Raw genomic sequence first — 13885 nt, forward strand, 5'->3', positions numbered from 1 at the left:
CAGAAGAATCTTTCAGCGGTTACGCGGACTTTAAGGGGGAGGTACCACAGGTAAACTCACTCGATTGTGCCCATTCTCCTTAATTAAAATGTGCAATATATATATTTATAGGCTATACACACAAAACGATATTTTCTAAAGTGTTTCGGAATTATCCATTCAAGTTTTAAATATGCAAATTACGCATGCTCTTATGAAAATATCCTTGGTAAAACTGATTAAACCAGTCTAAACAGGTGCTGGTCCTCGCTGCTGTCTCAGTCTGATCTCTTCGAAAGTGCTCTAAAACCAAGTCAGTTTTAATACCTTTTATCCAGCAAAAGATTTTTATGATAAAATGTCGCAAAAAAAAATGTGCCATAAATCACACCACTCCGACTAAGATTGTTTGCTGATTTTAACTGGTTCCTGCTGTCACTCGTTTTAATAGGGGTTTGGGGAACTTTCAAACTGGCCAAACTGAGACATTTAGGGCCTACTCTATGAGTAAAATGTCACTTCAAAATGGCAGTAGATTATGCAAAAATTCACAATTGTTATCCAAACAAAACCATAATTTATGGCTGTAGTTCCTGGCTTTACAATGATGTTCAATCTCAACTGTTCGGTCATCTGTAGATGGGAACTTTTGCTGGCAGCGACATCTAGCGAATGTTTTACAAAATAAATACAGCTTGCCATCTCTCTCTTGCGAAGAATTAACATAAAATTAATTAACAAAAACATATTTGGTCTATATTTACATACTGAGGTCAGAAACAGGTAAAGAAAAACATGCAAGATAGCATAAATGCAGATGAAGATAGTGCAGCGAACACGTTCTTGCTCTTCAGCTGCACGTGACCGACCCAAAGAACCACATATACTGTTGTTCAAGGAGAAATTCCTGCTTTGTTAAGCCTTAACAAGCATGTTTCCGAAGAGGCACATATAAAAACAGGAGTCTGATACTCGGGACCCAGGAGCTATTTATTACTTAACTGGAATTGAAGGATGTTTACAAAAACAGCTGTAAAACGCTGTAAAATGTTCCATGTGACCATTTAAGAAAAAAATGCTGGTATTCAAACTGACTCACTAGTTTTTGCATTTTAAAAATCATAAAGCCCTTAGCAATAATTAAAACTAATCAGATGATCTATTCATATCTTAAGAAGTATTAGTAAGAAAGTGGCTATTTTCAATATATCAACAAAATATCTGGTTTTAAAATATACACAAAGCTTAATTAAGACAAAGCAGCAGTCAGTTGTACAGCACAGGAGGGTGGAAGCGTAAGGCAGATTAGTGTCTCGAAAACTTGCAGTCCGTTCCTCTCCGCGGGCATTTAAACAAACACATTTGGGCCTACACGCACATTCCTCCGAATAAAGACATCTGTTTGGAATTAGATTTAAAGCACTTCATCGCTTAAAAAACACAATCTGGGCTCACATGGAACAAGATAAAGCACAAAGGAAAATATACAACATTTCTCGTTCCACACAATACAAAAATGACAGATTGCTTCGATAAAAAAAAAAAAAAAAATCAATGACTGTACAAAAAAACATCATCCTGCTGTCACATTCATTTAAAAAATGTTTACAGTAAAGTTGACTTAAGGACATTTGTGTATACAGTGCAATATTTACCTGTCCCCCAAGTGTTAAGAGAAAATAATATTTCATTATTTTTTTAAAGCCTTGTATCCTGGTGCGTAAAATAGGTAATTTTCAACATGATCAAACCCTGATTTTTCTCCAAAATATATTATTTCAGGAATGCATATATAACTATAAAAACTTCAGGAATGAGTACTTCTTTTAGAAATACAGTGCATCTTATTGTACTTGTTAATTCATAAGATAAGATGATGCAGAACACACACTCTAAAAGGGACAACAACTTCATTTGTGTATTCATACAAAAGTATGACTAAATGAAAATATGATTTTTTTTTCTCTGTGTAAAAATAGTAATGGACATATAATACATGCAATCCCCAAACGGGGAAACCACTATACAGGAATGATTTCTACTTCAACTGTGAAATTAAAAAATAAAAACAGCTAAGGCACAGTATAAAACTGGTCCAACATGCCAGTTAGTAACTGACAAATGAAAATTAAGACATTTTTTGCTTTGGGTAAAAAACATTTCCCATGTATAAAAAATTGTTTGTCAAAAGGGAAAAAAGCTTTTGAATACGACAGCAGTTTGCTGGTGAAAACGCTACCAAGCCTCAGTCAGTTCCATTAGAATTTAGTTTCTCAGCCTCTGGTCTGGGTGTTTGGTCTGTTGGTTGGTTGTTTCCCTTTCGGCAAGGAAAACCACGAATTTTCCAAAAGTAAATCAAGTCAACAAAGAAGGCCACCGTGGCCAGGGAGCCAAATGCCTGTAATATAGACAAGACAGTTAAATGTTAGCCAGTCAGTAGCAGGATTGTTGTCTTATCAAATGAAACACAGATCGAGCAGCATCATACCACAGCGCCCTGCTCCAGGCTCGTCTTGCCATTGTCTGCTGCAAACACAATGCTGGCAATGAGGAATAGGAATGCCATGGCTACTGTGTATCCAAAATCCTATGGGGAAATTAAAAGAAGTTTAAATTGGATGAAAACTATAAATTGGAATACTTGATTCTGAATGATTTTTAATTCTGGTCAGAAGCAGTCAAATTTTCCTTAAGTAAAATATAATAAAATGTATTTTGTAATATTATAATGTATTTTATTATTATAAATGTACAACAAATTTATTTTTGTTTATAATATATTCTATTAATATAATAATAATATCATCAACATATTAACAACACCAATAATAATAATAATAATAATTATAAGTTGATATTGTTGTTGTAGTTATTAAAAATAATATTGACATTCTATTAATAATTTGATATTATTGTTATTATTGTTATTATTAACAATATGCTAATTTTATCATCATTAATAATAATAAAAATATCAACATTGTTATTTTTGTTGTTGTTAATGATCATTTCTGATTAATATTTCTGCAACATTTCTTATAATTATTAATAAGTTGATATATTCTTCTTCTTATTATTATTATTATTACTACCACCATATTATAAACCATATATTTAAATAATATTATTATTAATATTAATTTGATAATTAACAATAAGTTGATATTATCATTAATAATAACAAGTTGTTTATTATTATTATTATTGTTAATGATCATATCTGATTAATATTTCTGCAACATTTCTTATAATTAATAAGTTGATATATTTCTTATTATTATTACCATATTATTAACCATATAATTAATAATAATAATAATAATAATAATAATAATATAATATGAAAATTAACAATAAGTTGATATTATTATTATTACTAATTATAAGCTGATATTGTTGTGGTTAATATCAACATTACTAATAATAATTTGATTATTATTATTATAATAATTATTATTATTAACCATATTATTATTATTATTATTATTATTATCATCATCATTAATAATATGAATAATAATAATATCATCATTATTATTGTTAATTTCTGATGAATATTTCTACATTTCTTATAATTAACAGGTATATATATATATATATATATATATATATATATATATATATATATATATATATATATATATATATATATATATAGTTAACCATATATTTAAATATTATTATTAATATATTGATATTTGAATAATAATAATAATGCATTATTATTGCTAATAATAATAATAATAATAATAATACCATCAATATTATTATTACTATTTTAATAATCAACATTGTTGTTAATAATAATGATAGTATTAAAAGCATGTCGTTTTGTTTTGTTTTGTTTTTGCCTTACCAGAGTAGGCCAGCTGTCAATTCCGACTCTCTGGTGCAGTGTTGTTGCCAGGAGGATGAGGAGCAGCAGTGTGAAGAGGAAGGCTGTGCAACTGACAAATTCAAAGAAGTAGAGTGGTCCACACTGTAAACAGTTGGACACTACCTCCTCCATCACAAAAGCCACAAAGGAAAGGAGCTGAGGGTAGACAAATGAAATCCAAGTGCATTAATTAACCACCAGGTGGCAGTATCGGCTTTTTAGTTTAAATATTTCTATCTTGTAATACAAGACAATATGAAAGGTTTGGATTTTCCACAGTGAAAAAATAAATATTGTATTTAATCTGAAGGAAGCTGCTTTATTAGGGCACATGCATCCACAGGTCACAATTAGTAACAGAGAAACAGGTATGATGTAAATACAGCAGCAACAGGTAGGGGATTCCCAACGGTGAGAACCAAGGACACTCACTCTGGGAAAACACACACACAAGCAAACTTTTTGTTTAATTGTTTGTTTCCTTTTCACTACTAATATTACACATGACAGACCTGTGATGTCATTATGCTGAACTCTGTTTTAGTCACATGTAACACCACTAAATGGTCTTCCAGTCCAAAGGTGACGTATCAATTCCAGGAGACTTTTCACTCCACTTCCCTTAAGCAAACTAAATGCACAAAATGACACTGTAAATGACACAGCCAAGCTATGAGGTCACTCAAATAACTATGAGAAGTCCCTCAAAATAACCCTGGCTATTGTTTGTTCTGATGAATATTTCTACAACATTTCTGCTATTAAACTTGGGGCTTGGTATTAAAGAACTAATTTATTTTAAATCATTAGTAAAATGCATAGCACTAACTAATATGCTTAAAGTTTATGCTTAAAGAACATAAATACCTTGTCATAAATTACTATGACAAGGGAAAACAGTAATGAAAATAATAATACACCTTATCAATCTTCAAACATGAATATTACTAATATGACATTCAGCTGGTAAAAAGAGAACAGATTCAGGGCAAAATGGGACAATCTGTATAATGTACTGAGGAGGAACAGGAAATCATAAATGTTCTCGTTTAAATACCATTTCATCAGAAGCAACGTCAAAATGACAAAACCAGAGCAGCTCACATGTCTGACTCATATTTCGAGCTCTAACGAACCTGACTGCTAGGAAGGAACAGGGCAGGTCCACAACACGCAAATGGTATTGTTGCTTACGAAACTGAACCTTATCGCTACCACACAGAATCCATCCAAAATCCTCCATCCAAATGAGCCGGATAAACCATAATTGCTGTTCAACAGAATAAAGACACTGCCTGCTCACCACCCCAAAAATAACTTATTTTTTGCCTTATTTTAGACGTTTATGAGTGAAATGACCTAAAATGTATCAAAGCACACTAAATTAAAATGGCTAAATGATAGAAAATAGATCTGATTTCAGTCTGAAGTCTAAATGCAATTCTGAATTTTTTGCTACAGGAGCTCCTGTATAAAATACATGAAAATGATTTCATTAAAGTGCTAAAACCTTCCAAGCATCACATCCCGTCACACTACAGTACAGTCACTTGACTGCGGTCAGCTGGCTGTACTCTGCTGAATACATTGTGGGTAGATTGGTTTCACTTGACACAACTGGGTGTGACTGCACACAAAAAACCTTTTTGCAAACTCAATAAACACTAAAATAAGTTTAAAAATACACAGAATATCAATTAAGTGTTACTAATGGGAATGAATATTAAGAGAAACTTTGACTTTTTAAAAACAGAGCTATAGTTATTTTAGTATAATTAAGATGCTTTTATATTTTTTTATTAATATTTTCAGTTAGTTTTTATTTTTATATTTTACATATTCCCATTTCAGTTCAAGTTTTGGTAATTTTGTTGCGTTTTTGTCAATTTCATAAGCTTTTTTGATTGTCTATACAGTCTTTACAAATTTTTATTTCAGTTTTAGTTTATTTTAGTACCTCAAGTTCATGTATTAATTGCTTTTTCATTGGCAATGTGTGAACAGTTTGTAATGAAACTTAAAAACGAGACCTTTCCCGACTTCCTAGGTTATCTATGAAAGCCTGTAAACTCTGCAGGACGCTGTTGCCAGGAAAATCAAAAGGAAGTGATGTTTACGCACGCTTCCCAGAGCCTCTCTTCTGTTCAATTACACATTCAACAATACAATGTTCAGGATAATGCTGAAAAAGCCATTCTGTACTGTAATGTCAATGTGTGATGCAAAGAAAAGGGATCAATTCAGCCAGATGATCTATATAGTCTATAGTTTCAAATATACTTTATAATCAAACTATCATAATTTGATTGTCGACATGATGCCAGTGAATTGCAGAGCTTGTGCAAGCAAACATATCCAGATCACGACGATCAAATGTTTTCTTAACCACTGCTTTCTCAACGCTGTCATTTATGTTGTTTATTTTGTTATTGAGAGGAAAGCATGCAGCACATATTTTTCATCTAACCATTGCTCTCAGCAGCGTGGACGGCATCTGAATGCTCATTAACAGTATATCGCTGTAAAGGTATTTACAACTTCATTTTACTGTGAGGCTTTGAATCTGTGGCGAGCAGGGCGGGCGAGAGCCGTGAGGGAACGGCGCGAGGCCGGTGTGCCTCGCAGGTGGAGCTCATTACCTCTCACGTCACCGGCCTCGCGCCGTTCCCTCACGGCTCTCGCCCGCCCTGCTCGCCACAGAATCACATTCAGTCTCTCGTACGGTACATGTGCATGCGCGCGAGCACGTGCAGTAAGTTGCTGGCTGCAGTTCACTTAAGAAGCATTTTGGTTTGAGGATAATAGTTTGGTAAAGCAGTTTGAATGTAGGTGAGGAAAGATACTCTCCTCACTGTAGGGCCTCTAAGAACCACCTGCAATTGATCTAGATGAGGTTTCACCTGGTAAGTACCAAGGTGTTTCAGTGTTATTACTGGTCAAGTGAAAAAGGAAATTAGAAGTAAGGAATTTCAAACATCAGGGCATAGTATACACAATAATCTCAAGATATAGATATATAATGTTTTTAATTTAAGAGAGAACAGACTCAAACCTCAGAGAGAAGTAACAATGTATTGTGTACTTAAACTGTTTAAAGGCATTAATTTTCTGAACTTCTGTGTCATTAGATCAATGTGTGTCACAAGAACACTAGGCACATGGGGGAAAAAACTCCATGAGCAATTTCCCCGAATACTCTAAAAGGAGAAATACTTGATGAAATCTAATTTCCTGAAAAGCATGAGACCAGGCCATAGACTGTAGGGGAATTTACTCACAAGGGGGACATTTGTCTTAATGTTGACCTCTGTGTGGTAATTATTGGCTAAATTTAATGTGTTCTGATGTGTACTCTTGCTTTTAGAATGCAATTAAAATGTCATTTCAACTTTTTGACTCACAACATACTGTGAAAGTTAAGAATGACTATGTAATTAAATTTAACATCTGCTCTCTAATTGCATTTACAGACAGGCATTTCTTACACCTGATATCACTTAGCATGTCACATGCATGCAGACAATGCCCTTTGGTCTTTTTTTTAGATGTGATCTCGCAAATTCAAACACTTAAAATAAAGTGACAACGAATGAGTGACACACTGAGAATTATAAAACTGATATTAGGTTTCTCTACAAGATAAAGATTAAGTATACAGTGGATTCTGAATATTTCAGACCACATTCAAAATCTAATTTAAACCAGAAAATAAATGAAAAGGATTTAATTTAATATTAAAACAAAGAAACACAATGAACTATAAAGAATAGGAAACATTTTAGATTCTGCATCATTTCTAGGTCACTCATCAAATCAGCAAATTTAACATATTGAATTACTTCATTCAAAAGTTCAGATTTCCTTGCTTTCACATTCACATCTGGAACATTCTCATATCCTATAAAATGGAGCATCAGATTTTGCACAAATTTGTCTTGTCCATGCCAGTATTTGGGTTTTAAAATATAAGGTCTAATGCTTATTGTGTGCAATGCATGGTAAGCAACATAAAAACCTGTAGCAGTTAAAGGATTAGTTCACTTTAAAATGAAAATTATCCCAAGACTTTCTCACCCTCAATCCATCCTAGTTGTATTTGACTTTCTTCTTTCTGATGACCACAATCTGAGTTATACTGATAAAATCCTGACGCTTCCAAGCTTTATAATGGCAGTGAGCAGGGACCAACGAGTATGAAGCTCAAGAAAGTGCATCCATCCATTATAAAAGTGTACTCCACACGGTCTTCAGAGGGTTAATGAAGCTAAGCGATGCATTTTTGTAAGAAAAATATCCATATTTCACAAGTAAAATATCTTGCTTCTGCCAGACTGCCTTCCGTATTCAATGTACAAATGTGTAGGACGTAGCATAAGCAGTTTAAACTGCGAGAGGCGTTACACTTTCTTCGCAAGTTGAATACGGAAAGCGGTCTGGCAGAAGCTAGATATTTTACCTTATAACTTGTCAAATATTGATTTTTTTCTTACAAAAACGCATCGCTTCAGAAGAATGCACTTTATTGAGCTTCAAACTCGTTGCCATTATAAAATCCTTTATCAATAAAACTCTGATTGTGTTCATCAGAAAGAAGAAAGTCATATGCACCTGGGATGGTAAATCTTGGGGTAATTTTCATTTTAAAGTGAACTAACCCTTTAAAGAAGAATGATGTTGAACTTCATACAAAATAAACCAGAACCTCACCTCACCTGAACTGACTACACCTCTATCCAAAGCACAAGCAATATCTACTAAATAGCCATTTGAACAGCCGTGTGAACAAAGATGCATGCAGCATGATCTGCTCTGTCATAAATTACACACGTCAGTTTGACATGTATGGAAGATACCAATGAATTGGAGGGAATTTCTAACTTGAACTTGGACAAAGACCAACTGTCTCAAATATTCAATTTCTGTACAAAAAACCCCATGATCAACAGCCAAGCAGCATATGACTGCGATGCTGAAATGACCAAGCTTGTTTAGAAAATAAGCTTGGCATTATTAAATGAAGACAAAAAGTTGCCATACCCCATTGGCACCCAAGTCAGGACTTGTTAAACAACACTTGCATTATCAAGGATGTGTGAGACAAGGCAGTGGATTCAATCAGCCGAACACTTCATTAGCATCTAACAGTATCTACAATATTCTAATTAACACTTTAAAACAACAGCAGCCATATTTCAACCCCTGCTTGCAAGTATTACTGTTTACTATTATACACTTTCAGGGAAACTTAGCTACACAATGGTGTTCCAATAATGCCAGCTTAACTTGAATTGTGTTTTAACTGTCATCACACCAGACTAACCAGTTAGTCACTAATGACCTCTTACTCAAACCATGTCCCAATGTTTCAAACCATAAGCAATATAACGTATTTAAAGGCTGTATCATTAATATATCTCGTATACATGTGCACAGTACATGTAAACATGTGGTCACTTTAGTTTTCAGAACAACATGCTGCTTACCACTTCAATCACTTTGATCACAAATCGAATTTTCTCCAGATTCTCTGATGGCACAATTAACCATCTTCTGGATTTGGGCTCCTGCGCGGTTGTTGTGGTGGTGTTGTACACCGTGTCTGTAGTGGCCATACTGTATCTACTGTAGTTAAATCTGAAAACGAGAAGTATCTTAAACAGTGTAGCGGTACATAGACATCAGCAAAGGTTAAAAATATATGATACTGCAAAGAAAACAAAGTAACGACATATCGAAAGCTGTTGTTCTAGAAAAACGAAAGTAAAGCAGTCAAAGTCAAGTGTAACTAGCTAACAGAATTGATCAACACAGATGGATCAATATAAAGAAACTACAAGATGTAATGCAACCAATAACAATATTGAGAAATATTTAAGGGTAAAATACCTGTTTGTTTTCTCGGATGGCTGTTTAAATGTGCTCTGTTTACGCCGTTCACGCGTCCTTTGTGTAACCAACTTGTGTTTCACTTCCGCACTGTCTGCTTCAGCTTTCTTCAACGAGGAAGGACTTCCTACGGAGGTTGGCAAAATCGACGACTCTGTGATTCATGGATCAAAGAAGGGTGTTTTGGTGATTTTTGTTTCTGTTATGTATGCGTCCCAGGGTTTGAAACAGATTTCAACCTTATTTTTCTTATATTTGAAGATCGCGTTAACGTGGAAACGTTTTTGCCATGCCTTCATGTGCTTCAGATGCCTCGTTTTAATGAAGATGTTAGTGCTCTAAAAGTGTCCCAGACTCTAATTCTCTACCTCATGAATTATAAAATGTTACGTTTAAAACTATGATGGTCTGAACAAAGAGCGAAATGTTCATAAATCTTTGCAATATTTAGGCTATTTTGCGAAAATGATTACATTTTATCCACATTTAGCCTATAATTCTGGACTTTCAACAAAACTTGGTTACCAAAAAGACAATAATGTGTCAGTGAAGAGCATGTTTGAAATTAGGCAAATAATGTGTGAAGAAAACTAAGAAAAAGGAAATTAATATTACAGAATGTTTATTGTGCAAAAATTCCAATCAAGCTGTAATTTTATCATATGCAAAAAAATGGGGAAATATGATTCCATTATTTGTAATGACAATGCATAAAATGCTAGCTATGCTAAAGACAAAGTATTCCAAAAATTATAAAATGACGATATGTTCTCAAACCCATCATGCATGTGATCTTTATTGCGGTTTGCTTGCAAAAAAAATGCTTGCATTTTGTGAATGCAATACATTATTCAAAAAACTAAAATGAGAAAAGTTTTAATTCCTGCTTTTAACAAGAGCTGTTTATACTGTAGATCTTTATGAATCCATCAGTTTTCTCCCCCCTTCAATGAATTTGAGTGTCCTTATACGAGTCTTAAAGGGTTAGTTTACCCAAAAATGAAAATTATGTCATTAATGACTCAGCCTCATGTCGTTCCAAACCCGTAAGACCTCCATTCAGCTTCAGAACACAGTTTAAGATATTTTAGATTTAGTCCAAGAGCTTTTTGTCCCTCCATTGAAAATGTATGTACGGTAAACTGTCCATGTCCAGAAAGGTAATAAAAACATCATCAAAGTGGTCCATGTGACATCAGAGAGTCAGAAGTTTTTGAAGCATCGAAAATACATTTTGGTCCAAATATAACAAAAACTACGACTTTATTCAGCATTGTCTTCTCTTCTGGAATCCTTTCCATTGAATTGATTCCATTGAATCCTTTCATCTGTCGGCTTTGGTAATGCACTTTTAAGTCGTTGTTTTTTGGCGATTAGGACATCTGTGACATGCACACTGACGCACCATTTTAAAAAATATAGCAATGCCAAAATACAAACAATAGCTTGAATACAGCGTGCGTCTCTCTCAGACTGTAAACGAAGCTCAGGCGCACCGGATAACACGCCAGCAGCGTCTTACATCAACAGCGGATTGACAACAGACCCAGAAGAGAATACAATGCTGAATAAAGTCGTAGTTTTTGTTATTTTTGTACCAAAATGTATTTTCGATGTTTCAAAAACTTCTAACTAACCCACTGATGTCACATGGACTATTTTGATGATGTTTTTATTACCTTTCTGGACATGGACAGTGCACCATACCTATACTTTCAATGGAGGGACAGAAAGCTCTCGGACTAAATCTAAAATATCTTAAACTGTGTTCCGAAGATGAACGGAGGTCTTACGGGTTTGGAACGACATGAGGGTGAGTCATTAATGACATAATTTTCATTTTTGGGTGAACTAACCCTTTAACCTTTCTGAGCAACTAAATAAATTTGTGTAAAGACCAGTGTGAACAGCCTAAAGCCTCCCACATTTCATATTCAAGTGATAAACAGTCCAAAGAGCAATGAACTTTATTGTTAGATATGCTCAGGCCTGAATAACCAAGTACACTTTGCATACACATAAACTACACTTGGCCTGAATCTAACAACAGTAAGTCTGAGAATATCCAGACATTCTACCACTAGAGTTGATCCTGTAAGAAAAGGCGGTAGGATTTTAAGGGATAGTTCACCCAAAAATGAAAATTCTGTCATCATTTACTCACCCTCAAGTAGTTCCAAAATTGTATAAATGTCTTTGTTCTGTTGAACACAAAAGAAGATATTTTGAAGAATGTGGGAAACTGAACAGTTCTGGGGCACCATTGACTTCCATAGTATTTCTTTTCCTACTTTGGAAGTCAATGGTGCCCCAAAGGGGCCTGGTTACAAACTTCCATCAAAATATATTATTCCTTTGTGTTCAGCAGAACAAAGAAATTCATACAGGTTTAGAACAACTTGAGGGTGAGTAAATGATGACAGAATTTTCATTTTTGGGTGAACTATCCCTTTAAGCATTCTTGTGCATTCTGTGCCTTCACATACACACACACCCACCTGAAAGTACTGTTTAGAGTCAATATTAAATCTGCTTTGTACACACACACTCTTATCTTAACAAAATATACCATCAGTACAAAGACATTCTGCGTATAACAATGCACACACCGTTCATAATGATTCGTCTCATCATGTTTGATTGTATCTTGAATTTGTTTCTATTTTCTGCAATTATTAAATAACTTCTTTATTTTCCCTGTTATTTTACTTCTCTTATTCAATAAGACTATTGAATCATTTGTACTTTGACATTTTAAATGTTACCAGGCATGTATACTGAGGAAGTTTGCAGGAGTCACATGTTAAGGTGTTCACACACTGCTGTTTGACAGTCAATAGCTTTGAAAGTCAAGAACAAAGCATTAGCATGAGTGGGTGAGTTAAGTGAATTAAGCTTCTAAATAAATCCTGACAAACTTTTGCACTCAATAAAGTGTGATTGTAACCAGTGTTACCAGGGCTTTCTTTTATCTGAATAATAGAAATTCCTCATTTAAAAAAGCTACATTCTTATGCAATTAATTTATGACTACATACATGCACATAACTACTGCTGAAATATGAAGGCATGTAGGACTCGCAGCGCCACCTCCAGAGGTCATTGTTTTACCAGGTGGGTGGAAGCCACATTTAAAATCAGTTTCACTGAAGACTTGTTAAAAGTTACCCCGAGTTTTGTGGCATTTAACAATGGTTTCCTTAAAGCAACTGAGAAAAACGGAATGCCTTAAAATTAAATTAATTGCAATGTGATTAACCCCACTTTAATTTAATTTGTTATAATTTGTAATTTATGTAATTCAGAAATATTAATTTGGTATCAGTATATAATCTGTATAATTATATATAATAAAGCCCTATATATATATATATATATATATATATATATATATATATATATATATATATATAGTAGTCAACATTTGAAGTGGATCAAAAAAAGTACTAAAAGTAACTTTAGTACTAGTTAAACTACAACTAGCTGATAAAAAAGCTAACTTTATATATATTATTTACAGTTTTACATTTTATTTAATCTCAGTTAACGTGTATTTTATTTCAAGTAAAAATGTTTTATTGTTTTAGATTGTTAACGATAATAACCCGGCACTGACGACCGCAATAAACCACAAGAGGGCAGACGACATTCATTTAACACACAAAGGGGAATCTTTAGACCATAGATATAATGATTTTTATACTGTACAACCCGTATATTCAATCCCCTAAAACTACCCATCATCACATAACTCTGTACTGTTCAAAATCCGTCACGTACTGATTTATAAGCTGTTTTCCTTATGGGAACCAAAACATGTCCCCACAAGAACAAGTATTTCGGATATTACCATATTTGTAACATAGGGTTTTACCAGGAATACACACACACGTTTGTTTAACTATGACATTGCATAGACTTCGATTGATTTTATATCAGGTTAATGATATTTTCTTTGGCCTAACTGAAAAGCTACCCCTAAACCTACCACAGACACAAGTGCAAAAACAGTAGCAGACCACATTTTGTGGTTGACTCAGGGTTTGTTTGTGCTTGCTTAACTCTTTCACTTCTGTAAAGTATGGCCCACCGGCCACCACTGTGAGAAATTCAGTACCTTTCTTCCTCTATAACACCCCAAGC

The 13885-nt window shown here is 33.9% G+C and overlaps 1 protein-coding gene across 1 annotated transcript; it reads right to left on the reverse strand.

The window, feature by feature from the left end:
* Nucleotides 1-956: 956 nt before the first annotated feature.
* cmtm6 (CKLF-like MARVEL transmembrane domain containing 6) lies at nucleotides 957-9887 on the reverse strand. The gene is made up of 5 exons (XM_067409776.1): nucleotides 9743-9887; nucleotides 9340-9490; nucleotides 3836-4012; nucleotides 2468-2566; nucleotides 957-2377 (listed from the first exon to the last, which is right to left on the reverse strand). Exons 2-5 carry the CDS (start codon nucleotides 9466-9468, stop codon nucleotides 2225-2227), a joined length of 558 nt encoding a protein of 185 aa, XP_067265877.1. The 5' UTR covers nucleotides 9469-9490; nucleotides 9743-9887; the 3' UTR covers nucleotides 957-2224.
* Nucleotides 9888-13885: the final 3998 nt, after the last annotated feature.

The sequence above is a fragment of the Chanodichthys erythropterus genome, chromosome 2 (genome assembly GCF_024489055.1).
Source record: "Chanodichthys erythropterus isolate Z2021 chromosome 2, ASM2448905v1, whole genome shotgun sequence".
NCBI classification, from domain to species: domain Eukaryota; kingdom Metazoa; phylum Chordata; class Actinopteri; order Cypriniformes; family Xenocyprididae; genus Chanodichthys; species Chanodichthys erythropterus.

Bases quoted from the DNA above. Each gene is read 5' to 3' on its own strand.
- cmtm6 (XM_067409776.1), bottom strand. From the start codon at position 9,468: ATGGCCACTACAGACACGGTGTACAACACCACCACAACAACCGCGCAG. The intron at 4,013-9,339 runs GTAAGCAGCATG...GTCTACCCTCAG, and splicing joins TGATCAAAGTGATTGAAGTG to CTCCTTTCCTTTGTGGCTTT. The intron at 2,567-3,835 runs GTAAGGCAAAAA...ATTTCCCCATAG, and splicing joins TTGACAGCTGGCCTACTCTG to GATTTTGGATACACAGTAGC.